At 42.4% G+C, this 19,295-nt stretch overlaps 1 gene segment (V, D, J or C); it reads left to right on the forward strand.

The window, feature by feature from the left end:
• The first annotated feature begins 11,907 nt into the window (after positions 1–11,907).
• Positions 11,908–12,418, forward strand: LOC129071929 (immunoglobulin heavy variable 1-69-2-like). The segment is given in 2 exon segments: positions 11,908–12,006; positions 12,093–12,418. Coding segments are annotated over 2 exon segments (372 nt in total).
• Positions 12,419–19,295: the final 6,877 nt, after the last annotated feature.

The raw sequence follows: 19,295 nt of genomic DNA on the forward strand, positions 1-19,295 counted from the left end.
AGCTACGGGGTTTGGATTGCCAAGCAGCCCTGATTGTGTGTGTGTGTGTGTTCCACTTCATCTTGGCTAGGGGATGTGAAGGTGCCATCAAGCCACAGCATTGGGTTAATGGGTTGTGTCTCCCAGGTAAGCTTCTGTCCTGGAGTCAGATGGGCAAGTTCTGGGCTCTGTGGCTGCATTATGAGGAAACAGACCTTGGGTCCCCAGTGAGTTTAGACCTGAGCCATGGGAAAGAGGACGTGCCCCTGAAAACAGAGAGGGCAGAACAAGGACTGTGTGGATCCGTGATAGTGGTCCTGGGACCACCACACACTTTAGCAGCAGTTCTATGGCACTTCCCATTGATCCTGACTCACCTTAGTTCATCTAGGACATGCCACAGGTGCCACACAAACTTCTCCATTGTACTGAGCACACTGAGTCCACAAGTGCATAAAACCATGGAGTGTAACACTAGATACAGGCACCCGTTCCTGTTCTCATTACAGAAAAGGGGTCCTGCAACTTCAGGTATATACTCCACTCTGGTTTAGGGTCAGAAGAGCAGTGTGGGACAGTGATCGAGCAGAGGTCCAGACACTGGGCTTGCTGTTACCAGATGTGGCCTCTTGAACATGACCGAGGCTGCAAACACTGCTGAAGGTCCTTGAACACAAGGTCTATCAAAGGACCAAACACAGTTGGAGGTTTGGGCTGGCTTCCTCTCTGTTTTCCTCTTCCTGTAACAGTTTACCCCAAGGAACCTCTCTGCATTCACCAGTCTGTGCTCATTACTGAAGCTTTTGAGTTAGACAAGTCTGCTATAAAGGAAGAAAACATGGTCATGTGGACAAAAGGCAGAGTCTCTTTAAGACACTATTTTGCCAAATTCGAATGAATCATCAAACCTTCAGACCTGTGTGGGCTGAACATTAAAAGAGGCTTTCTAGACCCAACAAACAACCAGCCAGCCCCACACAGCTCAGTGTTCAAACCAGCAAGCAGCAGGACATGCACATGGTGGACATCAGGCACAAGAGGTACATGAACCCAATTTATGAGGAAAAACACTCCTGGTGATGATGGCCATTGAATTGGCATCATGCTCACAGGACCAAACACAGATGACACCACACAGAGGTTGACAGACCTATGACAGCTTGGTGTGGAGGTCCAGTGTAGTAGGAATCACACACCCCAAGGTAACATAGAACATTTATCACATGCAGAGTTGAAATCACGGGTTTTAACAGGAAAGATCCATCAGACCCATCAGTAAGTCAGATTATTATAAGTCCTGGTAGTGGCCCTAAGTTTGTTACTCACATATGAACCATCAGGGAATAATACTAGGTCGAGTTTCTCAACGGGACTCATTAATAAAATTGCAGAATGTTCAGAATTTTCACAATAAAGATGAAACATGAGCACAGCCATGGAACTTAGTCATGTCTCCTGCCTGTTACACTCTGCCCCACACCCTTGCCTTAGCCTCTCTGGAAGTTAGGACATTTTCCTTTTTCTCTTTTCAATTCCAATTTACATTCAATATATTATTTTAAATGAGCTACTAGCCTACAGAAGAGTGGCCAGACATTTACACAATTTGTGATGCAATGGCCCAATATATCCAGTATCCACCGGGCACTGCACATAGTGTTTACAATATTATCAACCTTATAGACTGTGCTGTGCTTTACATTACAGTTTTTAATCTGTAACTACCAGTCTGTACTTTTTAATCTCTTTACCTTTTACCCCCCTCCCAAACCCCTCCCACCTGGAAATGACCAATCTGTTCTCTGGTTATATGTGTCTGTTTCTAATTTTGCATCTTTATTTTGTTCTCTAGATTCCACAGATAAATGGGATCATAAGGTATTTGTCTTTCTCTGTCTGATATATTTCACTCAGCATAATTCCCTCTAGGTCCATCCACATTGTCCCAAATGGTAAAGTATCTAATTTATTTTATGGTTGAGTAAATAATATGGGTTAATTTTCAAATCAGTGGGTTGGCCAAAAAGCCTCTTTAGTATTTTTTGTAAAATAAAAGGCATATCAATAACTTTATTGATATCTACGCTTTGAGTATTTTGGCCAGCTCTTGGGTGGTATAATGGTGATTGTTCTCAGTTAATGCTTTGATTTGTTGTATATCAACTTCAACTGGTCTCCCAGAATGTGTAGCTACTTTCAGCAAGAAATCACCACAAAACTTGGGAAATGACTTTTGCGACATTTAATCAGCCACAACACGTTCTCCATGTGCTGCACAAAACTTTTTTTCTGTTTTTTTTTTTTTTATGTTTCCAACTACAAAGCATAATATGCACATTTTATTCCAATTTCCATGTAAAATTGTCTACGTAAAATTCACCAGTTTTGATAAAATTTTAAAATGACATTGATATAACAGCTTTGACAACACAATGGAACAAAGTTGTTTCAGGGTAAGTTAAAGAAATATGAGAGCTAATAAAGTCATCTTGCAGCAAAAAGTAATGAACTCTTTGGCCAACTGAATATATTAATAACTAGATGACTGTGTGGTGCTGTGTCTAAAGAAAGTGACATAAGAAAAATTGAACTGGCTACATGGGGATGAAAATCACAATGTAAAGAACAAAACACTGGAAGTTCTAGCTCCGGGCTTGGTTAATTCGACGATCCCTGTACCTGGCCTCTCTTCCAAGTTCAGCACACTGATTCACACAGCATGGGGCTTCATGCCAATCTCAGGTGGATGAGGTGACAGAATTCCTGAAATTCACTTGCAGACACAAAACAGATGAAAGAGCAAGGAGAAAAAGTATCTGCAATTTACTTGTGATTAACCAGGGATTAAACTGTCTCTTGCATTCCTGATTAGAACTACATCATATGTCCACAAAGCCACAGATTCTGATGTTGAAAATATGGCTGAACAACTGTGGCTGAGCATTGTTATAGAAAGCTAGATCCCCAACTCCATGAAGAGGTTATTTAAATGAATTATACACTCTGTAATCAATAGATGAAGAAAAATGTAATTTGTATCAACTATATATTTTATATTTTCTGTCATTTTATTTTAGTGATTGCTACCAGGATTTTCCATAATGAAATTTCTATAATTGTAATTTACTTTATTGACAATCTCCACCTACATCTTCACCTAAGCAGATATAGTCAGGACTGGGTTTGTTCTGTGTCGCCAGTGTTTAAAACTGGTTTTACCACAGAGCTTGGAGAATAAAAACAAAAATGAGACAGTGAGGCTGCTGCACATTCAGCCCCAGCTCTTGTGTGGTATAATGGTGATTGTTGTCAATTAATGCTTTGATTTGATTAGCACCAAATTCCAATGAAGAAACCTAACCAAGAAGAACTATCCGTTTCTCTGTAAAATTTATGCTTCCATCTCTCAATGATCCGCACAGATGCTCTACTTCCTCCATCTTTGGGTCCATATGCGGCATGGTCACACTCTGTTCTTAGTTGATACTCTGATCACTTTGTAAAGGACATAGTATCATATGAAACTCCCTGTGTCCTGAAAATGAACCTCCTGAACTTATAATTTTTACTCTGTTGGTGAGGGTTGATTTCTCTTTTTTTCTTCCTTTCTGGCAACTTTCAAAAAATCTCTCTCATTTTATACCCCTCTCTGTTTATGGCAATTTACTCTCTGAGGCCATGTGCTTGTCCACTGGAGCAGTTGGGTCTCTAGGGAAGACAAAGGACCAAATGTAGGGATTGATTATTTTATTTTTATTGTATTAATTTTAACCTGAACTGAGGATGTATTTTTCCTTGCTTTCAGACAGAGCATGGGGTGGCCTGGGCAGGGGGACAGAGAGAGACATCAATTGTTTGCTTTCTGTTCATGCCCCGTCTGGAGATCATAGGTGCCCGGGCATGGGATTGAACCTGCAACCTTTCAGATATAGGACAAAGCTCCAACCTACTGAGCTAAAACAAACAGGGCTTAAAGTATATCTTAGTAGATGTGTGCTCTTGACAGGTCACATTTTAGGACTGTGCCCATGAGATTAGCCTCCTATGCCAGAACTCCCTATATAGTAGGATGCATGCAAATAGGGTCTCTCTGCTCTTGATAAGTTGCCCATCCCTGAACATGCAGGTCTGGGACAGGAAACCAGCCCAGGATTTTTCAGACCTTCACAGTCCTTGGTGAGAACAGAACACAGACCATTCATCATAGAGAGTGGTCTTAGTTTGGTTTTCCTTCTTGCTCTTTTAAGAGATAATTTTTTGGAGAATCAGAGATGCTGAGTATGTGAGTGGAGGTGACTGAGAAGAACAGTGAACAGATGATATATTTCTAATCAACATATTTTTGTGTTTACAGGTATCCAGTGTGAGGTTCAACTGGTGGAGTCTGGGGAAGACTTGGTGCAGCCTGGGGGGGTGTCTGAGACTCTCCTGTGTGACCTCTGGATTCACCTTCAGTAACCACTGGGTGCGCTGGATCTGCCAGGCTCCAGGAAATGGGTTAGAGTGGGCTTGTCAAATCAATACTGATGGAAGTAGTGCATACTATGCCAGCTCCCTGAAGGGCCAGTTCACCATCTCCAGAGACAATGCCAAGAACACGGTGCACCTGCAAATGAACAGCCTGAGATCTGAGGACTTGGCTGTGTATTATTTATTGTAAAGAAGACACACTGACAGGAAGTCAGCATACACGTAGACACAAACCTTCCTGCAGGAGGGTCTTTGAACACTTGGTGGCACTTTTGGTCCATGAACACAAGGCCCATCCCTTGAGCAGGTGCAGTTGGAGGTTTGGGCTGATTTCCTGTGCAGTTTCCTTTTCCTGTAACAGCTTCCCCCAGGGAAACTCTCTGAACTTCTGATTCTTCTCTGACCTCTGAAGTCTCTGAGTTGGAATATCTGTTGTAAGGAAATACAGTATTTTTTTTTTTTTGTGGACTAAATTTTTAGAGTTTCTTTGAGACCCTCATGGCCAATTCCAATGAACCATCAGCCTCCACACCTTCTGGTGTGTGGGCAATCACCACGTGTACAGGTAATAAAAGGAATGGCTATAAGTAAAGGGATTAAAATAATGATGATTGTTATGGTGATGATGAGGATGAGGATGGTGGTGATGATGGTGATGATAATGATTATGGTGATGATACATACATCGATGATGGTGGCCTCACTGATTATTTACTCAGTGTGGAAGGGCCAGTCTCCGAGACTATAAAGGGTTGTGTCCTGATGGTCACATGGCCAACATAAAATTACAGTGGCTTGGCTGTGTTTTCTATTCCCTTCTCCCATTCCCAGGTAGGAAGCCACACTCTGAAACTCAGCAGTGCCCTGAGGGATGAACCTCTCCCCACACAGAAGCAAACACCCCCAGGCTCCTGTGAATGCACACCACCCACGGCCATGTCTGATGTTGTCCAGACAATAAATGTCTCCTCCACGTGCATTTGTGCTATTCTTTCTTGTAAGCGCAAGACTCACTGACTTCCTCCCATTTCCTGAAACTACCTTTCAACCCAGACTTTGACTGTTTCCACATGCTTCTGGAAATGAAATCTAATTTAAATTAATATATGTGGAATCATGCAATATTTGACTTTCCATTATGGCTTAACTTCACAGACCATAATGTCACCTTCAACTACACCTTCCACCACACTGTGTTTTAGGAAAGAATTTCCTCTGATTTAAGGCTGAGTAATACGCTGTCATGAATATATACACATGTTTACCCATTCATCCACTGATGGACACTAAGGTGGTTTTTGTATATTGACTACAGTGAATAATACTTCAATGAACAGGGCAATGCAAATGTCACTTTCAGTTCCTGGTTTTTATTATGTGAATGGACACCTAGGAGCTTCATGCCTTGAACAGGCAGAGTTTCACATTTCTTTTTTCTTTTCGGAGAAACAAAAATGCTGTTTTCCATGTGCCAGTACAATTTTATTTTACCATCCAGGGTGTGCAAATGCTCTCTTTTTCCACATGCTCACCAGCACTTGACTTGTCTCACTTTTGTTTCATGTCTTTTTACAATAGTTGCCCTGCTAGGGTTAGAAGATATCCTACTGAGGTTTGGATATGGAGTTCTGGATGATTAAGAGTCTGCTTGTGAGCTTAGTGATAGTTTTGTTCATTTCTGAGTTGGGGATGCTATCATTTTCTCCATTTGATTCCTTCTCATAGTTTCCATCACTCACCTTCAATTACCTTTATGATCCTTATGTCTGCCTACCTTTTCTAATTAGCTTCTAACAAGTAAATAGAGTGTTCAATTCATTGTTTTACAATGCCGATACCTAAGTTCCATGGGCATGCCAATTCCAAGAATGTCCATTAAGATTCTGTTCTGGCTCTGTGTCATCCCCACAGTTTTTGGTGCAAAGAGACCTGCTGGAAGAACAGTAGCTACAGGTGTCCAGCTATGTAGTGTTATGTGTCATCGTCACCATCATATTTAATTAACTCAGCTGGAACACAAGCTTCCGCATCTTCCCATTAGGGCTTCACTGTGAATATCTCTGTGGATTGATCATTGCTGCTACTGGACATTTTGGTTGCCAAAGAGACCATTCCAGAAGTTGGTTTGTGCCAGTGGCTCTGGAAAATTTAATTATTCCTAAGACCCCTTGATTATACTCCCTTCTTTGCTTGGGGTCAGCAACTTCTGTCCTTCCCTCAGAGCACCTCTCTACTCCTGCTCATCCAGCTGCATCCTGTTCTCATGTTTGCAGGGTGGTTGAGGACATGGTGGTGGGAGTGGACCAGCATCACTCTCAGACCTGTGACTGAGCTTTAGCCTCAGACAGAAATGTGCCCAGAGCATCCTTGCAGCAGTCCCTGTCCCTCAGGGTCTCTGAGATTCCGTTGTAAATGTTCTAGACTTACATTAACTGGCTTTATACAAACTGAATAAACTGAATTTGTTACAGACTTAACAAGAAATAAAAAAAAAAAACAAAGACAAAAACACTGGAGTGTGTAGGTCTTATCATAAAAAATGTATTATCACATGTCACATAATGTTGCATCTTGGCAAGGCAGATACTCTATCTGTAGGGATGATTCAAAAATATTATCAATGACAAGATGGAGATGGACACCTCTCCATGTTTCTGCATGAGAGTCTCTGAAAAATAAAGTCAGTGAGAGCTCACACACACTTCCCTGTGCAAAGAGAAAAGGGCTGAACTGCAGGGATGCTCAACACCAGGGGGCGAATTGCAATACAAACCAGTCTGTGTTCCACAGGAACTCTAACCAGCAAGTACAACTTTTCTGGGTCCCTTGTTCTTGAAACAGAACCTGCTTTTGGTCCTTGAGGGATGCCCATACAGTGTAGCTATGGTCTTGCCCTCAAGGCTCCTGTTTGTGAGCTCTGATAATGGGGGACTGTGGGCTATAGGTCAGTGTGAACTCCCACACACGTTGGGGCAATGGTGGCTACACTGACTGGACAATGGTCTCCTGGGTCTGACTCTTCTCAGGACAAGCCAGGATCCTTCTCACTGTGGCCTCTGCTGGTTCCAAGTGTTGGGAGAACAAACAAACAAACAAACAAAAAAACCCCACAATGCCAGGCTCTTTTCAGTCATCATGTCAGTTGTGTTTGCTTTGGTTTTATTGTCAAAGTAGTTCACTCACTAGTTTCAAGTCAGCCTGGAGGCCCTGCACAAGTGCTAGGAATGGATGAGGAGGAAAACCTGGAGTCACTACAATGGAAATCATCACTGTGTGTGTGTGTGTGTGTGTGTGTGTGTGTGTGTGTGTGTGAGAGAGAGAGAGAGAGAGAGAGAGAGAGAGAGAGAGAGAGAGAGAGAAGAAAACATTGTTGAGCTGTAGAAGTGCAGTGGGATTAGAACCTTCCAATAGTGACCCAGTGTTCTCAGGGCCAAATCTGTTCATATCAGTTCTTCCTCTAACTGGGCTATGGAGGTTCCCACTTAGCATCTGAGCTGACAGAGAATAGACACCACATCTGCTTATGAGTGTGGCCTCAACCTGTGAGCTACCCACCAGTGATTGCAAGGTGAGTTAACTATTTCTAGCACACCCAGCTATGGAGAGTTAGAAATTGCTCCTTACCAGAATGGATCCTATTTAATATGGGTGTGGTTTTCCTAATGGGCGACTTCTGTTACAAGGAGTTTCTGAGATGCTCTCTGATTCCCTGAAATGGGATACCATGTCTTGTATCCTAGGGCCTGTGAACCTGGAAGTCATTGAATGATAAGAACTGTAAAACAGGAACAAGAGCACTGGAAATAGACATCCTCTGTTATTTAGATATCCTAGGAGCAGATAGCATAGTAGAATTGTGAAGGGAAAACTCTGGGCTCTGGACTTTGACCTACATGTGTTTGGGCCAGACAACTGTTAACAGTATCTTCCAGAAGACACTGTACATCATATCTAAGTCCATGGTGTAGACAGGATCCCCCCCAGGATGTTCTCCATGTCCCTAATATCAGACATACTACAGTGAACCAGGAGCTACAGCACATGGTCTGGCACAAAGTGTTAAGTGGGGCAATTCCCCCACCACAGTTGTGGAGACAACTTTCAGAATGTTTCTTTTAATCTCAGTAGTCACAACCAGAAATACATTAGAAGCCCTGGTTCTCATAAAGGGATTCATCAATACTTGACAAGTTTATGTATCAATTAAATCAAGGCTGTGCCCACTGGCTCATCCATGGAAGTTCTCACAGCTCTGGATCAGCTGTAGAACAAAAAGTTTCTGTGAAGATAGTGGCCTTTCTCTCTCTTCCCTTTTTTGAATAATGCTGCAGCTTCTTTTCCAGCAGGGGCAGAGAGGGGTCAAGTGGGACAGATGGAGTCTATTTCTCTCTCTAATAGCCTCACCAAGAAGAATAAAACTTGCATCATTCCAATGTGTGTTGGAGGCCTGGTGTCCAAGATTCACCACCCTTGGGCACTCATGGTCTGGGTCTTACCTACAAATGGCCCACACATATCAATCTACTCCCAACACTGTGGGATAGTCTTAAGTGGATACAGTTTGTGCCAAGGTGGGAGCAATAACAGGTGCCAAGTCTGACCACAGAGCCAGCCACAGCAGTGACATTACACCTGATATTCTAACAATCACATTGTGATGGCACTTACCTCAGAGTCTAAGATTGTCTCAGGTCCATGACAAGGGGTAGCTGCAGAACAAGGGTGTGTGGATCAATGATAGCCGTCCTGAACCCAACACAGACTTTAGCAGGAGTTTTCTGTGACAGTTCTAGGTGAACCTGACTAATTTAGCTCATCCAAAACCATGTCTCAGGTGATACACAACTTTCTCCATTGAAGTGAGGACTATGAATCCACAACTGTATACAGTCCTGAAGTGTAGGAAACACTAGATGCCGGCATCTATTTATGTTCTCATAACAGAAAATGGGTCCAACAACTTCACTGGGCCTGCCCCGTTCTACCCTGTGTTAGATTCAGGGGAGCAATGACGGCCAGTTAAGAGGTCACATGCCCAGGTGCTGTTCTCACTGTCACCAGGACTGGTCTCTTGGACGTGACCTAGACCTGCTCAGGATTGTGTGTTTAGGTATTGAAATGGTATCATGATCATACCCTCAGGATATTCACCTGCACTGAGGCATGGGCTACTCTGCAGGTCCACAAACCCCAGAGCTCCCTATATAGCAGGAGGACAAGCAAATAAAAAAGCAATTCAGCCCCACCCTACACCTCTGGGACAGAAGCCCAGCCTGGGATTCCAGGTATTTGTAGCTCCTGGTCAGGACAGTATACAGACCAGTCACCATGAAATTTGGGTTTGCCTGGGTTTTCTTTGATGCAATTTTAAGAGAGAATTTATGAAGAAGAGGAGTCACAGAGTATGACAGTAGATATGACTCAGTGATGCAGTAGACATATGATAATTTTTTAACCAGGACATTCTTGTGTTTCCACGTGTCTAATCTGAGGTGCAGTTGGTGGAGTCTCCTGGAGACTTAGTGCAGCTTGGGGGTTCTCTGAGACTCTCCTGCATGGCTTTTGAATTCACATTTGGTGACTCTGACATGAACTGTGTCCACCAGGCTCCAGGGAGGGGACTGTACTAGGTCTTATCCATGAAAAATAATGATGCTATCACATACTATGCCAACTCTGAGAGGGGTCAATCCACCATCTTCAGAGACAATGCCAAGAATACACTGTACCTGCAAATGAATGGGCTGAGAACCAAGGGCATGACTGTGTATTACTGTGCCAATGGTATAGTGATGAGAAATCAGTGTGAGCCCAGACACAAACCTCCCCATGGGAGACAGAAGGGCTAGACTTCAACAGGCAACAAGGGGTCCTCAGGACACCAGACCTCACACAAGAAAACAGCACTGATACTGGTCCATACAGTGGCACCCCAGAAACACTTTTTTGGGTCTCCGATTCATGCATCAACACCTGCTTCTCTTCTTGGGGAGATAACTGTTCATTACCCCTAATGGCCCTGCACTTGCAGCCCCTCGCTGTGAGATGTAAGGATAGGGGCATGTGGGGGTCAGATCAGTGTAATTCACCTCTTATGTCAGGTCAGCATTTGCTACACATACTGACCATGAGTACCCTGGGTTTGAGACTCCAGGACAAGCCAGCACCCTCCTCACCATTGACTCTGCAGGTTCCAGGTGCTGGGATAACAGGCTACCAAAAGGATATTCCCCAGGCTTCATATCAACCATGTTTGTTTTTTGTTCTGTCATCAAAATACATCACTCACTCATTTTGAGTGAGAGTTGGGATTCAGCCCATGTGCTAGTAACAGGAGAGTGGAGAGACTTGAAGTCATTAACATGAAACATCACTGTGTTACTCTGTGTGTGTGTGTGTGTGTGTGTGTGTGTGTGTGTGTGTGTGTGTGTGTGTGTGATATTTATGGAGTAGAAGTGGAGTGGGATTAAGGTCACATTCAGAGATACTCACATGGGACCTGAAAGCAGGAACCTGAGTACATCAGTGATACCCCAAACTCCTGAGAGCTTCTGGAGTGAGGGGTGTTGGCTGTGTTAGTGCATCTGGCAGCTGTGATAAAGTGCCACCCTAGTGTCTTCTGTGAACCCTGCCCTGGTGATTTCTGCAGAGGATACTGTGGGTTATTAAGGCCAATTATCTGTGCCGGAGATGTAAAAGCATATAGTGTCCATGATGAAGCCACCTGAAGTCAGAGTGCAACCTTTCATTCTGCATAAGAGATGCTGAGAGGTCCATGCCTTGTGAGGCCAGATGGGACCTTCCCATACAAGGCATGGGCTGAGCAGCAGAAGGCACGGGGGCCCCACAAATTCCGGGCTGCTGCTCCAGGAGCAGGTATCTGGAGAGGGATTTATTATTCTGGGGGTCTGGGTCATTGTTTTCACACACACAAAAAAAAATCTAAAAAACAGTTGATCAAGAAGTGGCTTGAGTATACTATTCTGTCAGAACATTTATCAAACTCGATAAGAGAACCAGAGTCAGTGGGGATATTTCTATGGCATCTTTATATGTGAATTCTAAGGAGCTGGAGACAGAGATGGATTTATTAACTCACTAGGTGCAGCATTTTAAAGACACACTGACCCAGAGTAAGATAGTCTGACTTTAAAGTCCAGAACAAGTCCAGGGGTTCTCTATATGATTCAGAGTTGAGTTTTAAGTGGTGAGCATTTCCCATGGGGTTATATCCCCAGTGGGTGGAGCTATGTCTGCACAAAGCTCAGGGACCTGAGAGTGGACTGATCCCAAAACATGGATTAGCATTTAGGTTCTAACTCTCTCTGAGCATGGTCTCTGTGTTCTCTATCTTCTCTCAGCTGTGGCCGTCTTCAGCAATGAAATACTCTGTCTCATGAATATGTAAATGCGAAGTAGACTATATTAAATGTGGATCTGTCTGTGTCCTAAGAGCATCACCCAGAGCCATACCGTCCCCTACAGAAGTCTTTACAGCACAGCCTCTCACCATGGACTGGAGCTGGATAGCCCTCTTCCTGGTGGCAGTGGCAACAGGTAAGGGGCTTCCCAGACCCTGGGTTGAGGAGGGGACCAGCAGCAGTCAAGGTGGACTTCCATCCATTCCTGCCTCCTCTCCACAGGTGTCCAGTCCCAGGTGCAGCTGGTGCAGTCTGGGTCTGAGTTGAAGAGACCTGGTTCCTCAGTGAAGGTCTCCTGCAAGACTTCTGGATACACTTTCACCAGCTACTATATGCACTGGGTACGACAGGCCCCAGGACAAGGGCTGGAGTGGATGGGACGAATCGACCCTGAAGATAGTGAAACAAAGTACGCCCAGAAGTTCCAGGGCAGAGCCACCATAACTGCAGATATTTCCACAACCACAGCCTACATGGAGCTGAGTAACCTGAGAGCTGAGGACACGGCAGTGTATTACTGTGCTACAGACACAGTGATCGAAAGTTAACATCAGCTCAAACACAAACCTCCCTGCCAGAGGGTCTGGTAACTCCAGGGGGCACAAGGGTCCCTTCACAGAAGGGCCATCCCGGAAGCAGATGCATTTGTAAGTTTGGGCTTGGTTCCTGTGTGGTTTCCTCTTCCTGTAACAGTTTCCCTCGGGGACCCTCTCTGAATTTCTGATTCCTGGCTCAACTCTATATTCTTTGGGTTACCAAAGGTTTTTGTAATAGAAGACAATTCTTATGTGAAAAAAAAAAAAGCAGAGTCTCCTTCAAACACTATTATGTCCACTTCCAAGGAAACATTAAGCCTTCTGACCTATGCCCGTTGTATTTAACCAGAGGCTTTGTTGAATGTATCAGTGCAGCTCCAGTCAATACAGGACAGTGCCCAAGGTGACTTGGAGAGGACAAGTGCATGCTGATAGCAGACACCAGTGGCTTTTGAACCCAATGCCACAGAACAAAGATGACTTGTAGTGATGGTCACTGATCTGGCATCATGTCACAGCAGCAAAGAGATGGACACCACACAGAGCACACAGACCCAGGGTGGCTTGATGTGGACCTTGAGGATGATGACAAGCACACACCCCAAGGGGATATGGAACATTTATCGAATGAACCTTCATACATGAGCAAAATAAAATTAGACTCTAACTACATATTTCATTTATCCACCACAAAATTGAACAAAAAGAGATAAATGGTCTTTATGTGTGGACAATATCCATGCCTACAGAAAATGAAAAAAAATAGTTATAAGTAATAAAATGATGTTGAAGATGAAGATAAAAATTGTGAAGAAGATGATAATAGATTAGTCTGGGTGTTCGTCTGACGTCTTCAGTGAAATTTCTCCCCTATCTAAGGTTTTGGAAACATTGGCTAAGCTTTCTGTTCTCAAAGATGAAGTGATTCCCCAGGCTCTCTGTAGATGTTCAGTATAAGGACACCTATTAAACTAAACTTCCAACTAGTTGGAATTTTGTGTTATTCATTGAATGCAAAAATAACCCAAAAGTGAATCCCATGGAGCTTTTCTGCTGCATTTTCTGTTGATACACCTGATACCATTTCTTCCAATGAAGTTCAAGAACAAGTTTTGTTTGTCATGTTCAACACAATAGATAGAACTCAGTGATTGAAGACAACAGAACCTGTTAGAAAGATGGACCAGAAAGGTATGTTTAATCTGTGAGTGAAAGGAGAAGATATAAAAATAAATCATTTTCACTATTTTTTCCTGTGTGGATGCAACAGGGCAGAGACAAGTTGTGAGTTAACGTCACTAATTACATGATTCTTTCAATTTCCATGCCACAGGGGGCAACTGATGTTTCCTGGGGGAAGGATAATAGGCAACCAGTGCTAGTGAGAGGAGCTTTGGACATGGCAGTTCAGGGTTTCTGAAACCTTAAATGATTTTATGTAAAACTGTTATTTTTAAATCTTTACAGAGTCCTTGCCGCATAGCACAGCACTGGTTTGTGATGACGCTGTACAGTGAGCACCTCCTTCACTGCATATGCAAGTGGGGAAAATGCAAATTCAAACAGCTCCTATCAGCTGAATGACCCATACTTTTTTTTTTTTTCAGAGAATTAACTCCAGGCATCAAGGAAATGCATACACAATACATACAACATATGCACACCACATGAGTAGTGAAGCTAGAAGAAAAAGTTCGTAGAGCTCTTGAGGACTGGTTTTTGGTCAGTTCTCACCTTCACAGATGGCTCAGGATTCGCCGTTCCTGGTAACACAGGAGCCAGGAACAACCTCCACTCTCTGGAAGTTTTCACATCAGCACTAGTTTACCATAATACCAGTGTGTCTATCCCATGCATGCAGTTCAATAGGGAAATTTAACAAGACTCATTTTAACTTATCTTATGTCAACAAGCAGTTGTCTTGAGACATCGAATATTTGAGTAAAGTAGACACTACACATTTTTCCATGTTTTTCACTTAAATCATAAGCTAAATATTTACATTTTATAATAACTATGTTGGATTCTTCTTTATGTTTATCTTTGAGGATTCAAATAGGAGAATGACCCAAGTTAAATCTGCTCATTTGCCATAATAATTTACCTCAGCATTTTCTTAGCTTCCATGCTATAAGTTTTTGTATTTACTGTCACTCTCATATTACTCACTTTCCAGGGTGGATGAGTGCTTCCAGGCTTTCGCAACTTTTTCATGTGATGAATTTTCCAGGAGATATGGGAACCCACTTGTTCACAAAAAATCACTAATCATACAATGCTCTCCAGATACCTGTCTCCTTCTCCTGCCACCCTGGCCTCAACTTGTTTGGCAAGTCCTAGGAAGAGCAGTGCTTTCTTGAATCATGGCTAATTTTACATTAGTTGGAGGCATGGACTCTGATGGAGAGTTCCATTATTATACTGCTCCCTGATTTCCAGACTACATATTTATTATAGATGTGGGAACCATCAACAATCAATATCAGGTTCAGGTTCTCCATGGGAATCTCCAATAAACTGAAGGTTTGTATTGAATTTCCCCTGATAGATATGAAACAATTGTGAGCCCACTTGTGACATTTACTCATGACATTTCTGAGGTGCACCACACAATTTTGGGACCTTACCAGGAATCTGGCACATGGGTAAACTTTCAAGGGAATGCTTCCTTATCTGAATGATTCCAGATATTATGTGTGGTTATTTCAGGGGAAACAAACAAACAAATACAAAGAGACAAATTGAACTGATTAAACAATGAGGAAAATGATAACATAACTAAATGGCAATTCTGGATGTGTGTCAGCTTACATGAGGTTCATTCACTGGTCATGTTAATTCACCCTGTGCATTGAGTTCCTTTTCTCATTTGCACACTGATACACACAGTATGTTAGGTTCATGTTCAGTGGTCCCATGGAGACATGAATGGGGACAGTGAGAGAGAGGAGATGGTTCTTCTGAAATTAACTATTGAAAAACCAGAGGACACCAACATATGCCATGTATTGATGTGTGATTAAAGATACATCACCCTCACAGCATGAGACTTCATGATGAGGTGACACTCATCTCATGTGGACCAGGTTAAACAGTTCCTGAAAGTCTGTGCAGATACAAAACCAATGAAAATGGAAGGAAACCTTATGAAATTTACTTCTGGTGAACCAGGGTGAATCTGTTTTTTGCTTTTATTTTTTTTAATTTTATTTTAATTTATTTTTTCAAATACATTTGTCTCTGCCTCCCTCTCCACCACTTTCCCTTACCCCCTCCCTCCTTACCTCCCTCAGCTCTTCCCCTTTGGTTTTGTCCATGAGTCCTTGCTATATGTTCCTTGACTTTCCCCTTCTCTTCTTTTCTCCACTCCCCCTCCCTCCTTCCCTCTTGTCTCTGTTGATTTCTTTTCCTTTCAGTGTTGCTGGTCTTATTTTCCTTTCATCTTTGTATTGTTGGTTAGGTTCCACTTATAGGTGAGATCATATGGTATTTGTCTTTCTCCCCCTGGCTTATTTTGCTTAGCATAATGCTCTCCAGTTCCATCTATGCTGTTGCGAAGTTTAGTAGTTATTTTTTTTCTTTCTGCTGCGTAGTATTCCATTGTGTATATGTACCATAACTTTTTGATCCAATCATCTACTGATGGGCATTTAGGTTGCTTCCAACACTTGGCTATTGTAAATTGTGCTGCTATGAACATTGGGGTGCATAGGTTCTTTTGTATTGGTGTTTTGGTGTTCTGAGGATATAGTACCAGCAGGGGAATCACTGGATCAAAAGGCAGTTCCATTTTCAGCGCTTTGAGGAAATTCCACACTGCTTTCCACAGTGGCTGCACCAGTCTGCATTCCCACCATGTATTTTGCTTTCTTGATTAGAATTAAGTCATAAATCAAGAGAGCCACATATCCTGATGGCAGTAATAATGTTGAACCACAGTGGCTGAACAGTTTTATAGAATGTTAGATCCATGAGCTCCAGGAAGGAGAGGCTATTTAAATGATTTCTTCACTTTGTAACCAATGGATGAAGAAAAATTATGCTCTTCATATCAAGTATATTTAACTTAATTCTGTTATTTTATATTAGTTATTAGCATAAACGTTTTCCATAATGAAATGTCTATGATTTTAACATACTTACACAACAATCTCTACCTACATATTCATCTAAGCAGATATACTCATAACTGAGGTTCTTCTCTGTCCCCAGGATTCGAACCTGGTTTTACCACAGAATTAGACAATAAAAAGTGGGACAGTGAAACTGCAGTGCATTAAGCATCAAGATCCCCTGAATGAACATTAATTATCCAAGAACACTACCTGCTTCTCTGTGGATTTCATGATTCTATCTTTCAATGATCTACACAGATGCTTCACCTCCTCCAACACTGGATCCTGGTGCTCTAACATCACATTCTGTTCTTAGTTCGTACTTCAGTCACTTTGTAGAAGAAATGAGGTCAGGTGGAACTTCCTGTCTCCTGAGTATGAACTGCATGAACTTTTTAAATTTTCCCTTTGCTTGTGAGGGTTAGTTTCCCTTGTTTTGTTCATTACTGGTGACTTTCAATGGCATCTCTTATTTAAACCCCTCTCTGTGACGAAATACTCTCAGAGGTCATGTGCTTGTCTACTGGAGTAGTTGGGTCACTGAAGAGTACACAGGGCAAATACAGGGAATAATTCCTTAATTTAATTTTAGTTTGTTATCTTGAACTGGGGATGTATTTTTCATTGTTTTCAGACATAGTAAAGGGGAGAGAGAGAGAGAGAGGGTGTGAGAGAGAGAGAGGGAGGGGTAGAAGAGAGCGAGGGAGAGAGATTGACCTTGAATGCTTGCCTTCCATTCATACTCATACTGGGGATCATAGGCGCCCGGGCATGGGATTGATCTCAGAAACTTTTGGTTATATGAATAAAACTCCAAACAACTGAACCAAACCAGGCATAACACAAGGCAATTCTAAACATATGTGTGCCCTTGACAAGTTATATTCTGAAAATGTTCCCTTCAGTTTAGTGCCCAAACTCAGAGCTCCTTATATAGCTGGAGGGCATGTAAGTAGGGCCCCCCTTCTCATGAAAAAGCAGCCTAACACTGAGTCAGCAGCTCAAGGGCAGGAGATAAGCCCAGAATTTTCAGGTTTCCCTCTGTGGATTCCTCTTCTGTAGTTGTTTCCCTCAGGTAACCTCTCTGGATTCCTGATTCTCCATTGACCTCTGAAATCTGTGAGTTAGAAAATCTGTTGTAAAGAAAGGCAACATATTTTTCATGGACTGAAGGCTTACAGACTCATTCAGATACTCTTAGGCACAATTCCAATGAACCATAAACCCTGTGATCTACATCAGCTGAATCTAAACAGAAGCTCTGCTGGACACAACCATGTAGCCCAGCCCCATACAGCTCAGTTTCCAAGCTTGCCAGCGGTAGGACACACACTTGCATGTCAATGGGTACCAAGGGCATATTAACCCAATGTCAGAGGAGAAAGACCACTGGTGGCGATGGCCATAGACATGACATTATGCTCACAGCACCAAGCATAGGCACCACCCCACAGAGACACAGAGACCCACAACAGGGTGGGTATGACTGCCCAGACTTATGACAAAAATGCAACAATGGGACATGGAGCATTTATGAAACACATAGTTGAACTATCTTGGAGGAACAGGAAAGTCACTTTAGCAAATCAGATGTGCTTTGATATAGTCTTAAAGGAGACTGGGTTGGGGACTGTATTTTGTTGAGGGGGATGGGGGATAATCTGGGTAGAGAGGCTTGCATGGCTTCAATCTCCCAATGACAGCTAAAGAGGAGACTAAGCCTCCCTTATCAGATTTCTTACGTGAGGCAGATGAGGAAAATACAGGAATAACCTATCAGTTGTTAGCAGTCAAAGATAACATAAAGTAAAATGTGAAAACTTATTTCATGTACTTAACAACCAAAAAGTGAATAAAAATAGACAAATAGTTATTAGGTGTGGATAATAACCATGTCTTGAGACTATGAGACACATGATTGCAAGTAAGCAAAGGATGATGATGAAGATGATGATGATAATGGGGATTATGTTAATGGTGGTGATAGTGATGATGATGATGGTAATGACAGTAATGGACTGAGACAGGGGTCCTGTTCCCATGAAACTACGCAGATGCCTCATGCAGACCCACCATCACCATGGCACAACCAGTTAGGGGTGTCCTCTGTTCCCTATAAATGTGAGAGATGTAAACAGAGTTCCAATGATTATGACACTTCAGTGAGTAATGGTGTTACTAGAAGAATAACGACGTTAATGTTGTCCAATTCCTAATCCCCTGGACATGTGACATTGTAACCAAATACATTAGAGACACTTTGAAAATGTGGTTGTGTGTAACAAGGAAACTCTTTCCCACTGTTTGAAATAACATGTTCCTTATTTCAGTTGATCTCTATTTGCAGAATCTTAAATGCTTCAATTTTGAACAAACACCTGTCCATAAATATTTAGGTGTTATTTTAAAATGGTATAATCTTTATTTGTGGTTTCCTCTCCTCTAAAAGTTTCCCTCAGGAAACCTCTCTGGACTCCTGATTCTCCTGTATATCTTCTTTTTTTTTTTTTAAGTTTTTAAACTCATAGTTCTCTGTCCTCTAAATCAGTCATATTTGTATTTTATGACACAAACGTATCCCGGCATCCTCCTCTTAACATACTCAGTTTCACTGTTACTCCCAGCCCTGTGGGGATTTTTCCCAGCAGCACTCCACTGCTGAAACCAGAAGCTGTTCTAGTCCCTGTGACTACTGTAACCAATCAATATGGGAAATGGAGGCTGGCCAAGTTTTGAAGAGTTAAAAAAAAAAACTAAATAAAAGATCAATTATA

Source organism: Pteronotus mesoamericanus, unplaced genomic scaffold (genome assembly GCF_021234165.1).
Source record: "Pteronotus mesoamericanus isolate MK-2021 breed Mesoamerican mustached bat unplaced genomic scaffold, CSHL_Meso_final contig_28, whole genome shotgun sequence".
Lineage (NCBI taxonomy): Eukaryota > Metazoa > Chordata > Mammalia > Chiroptera > Mormoopidae > Pteronotus > Pteronotus mesoamericanus.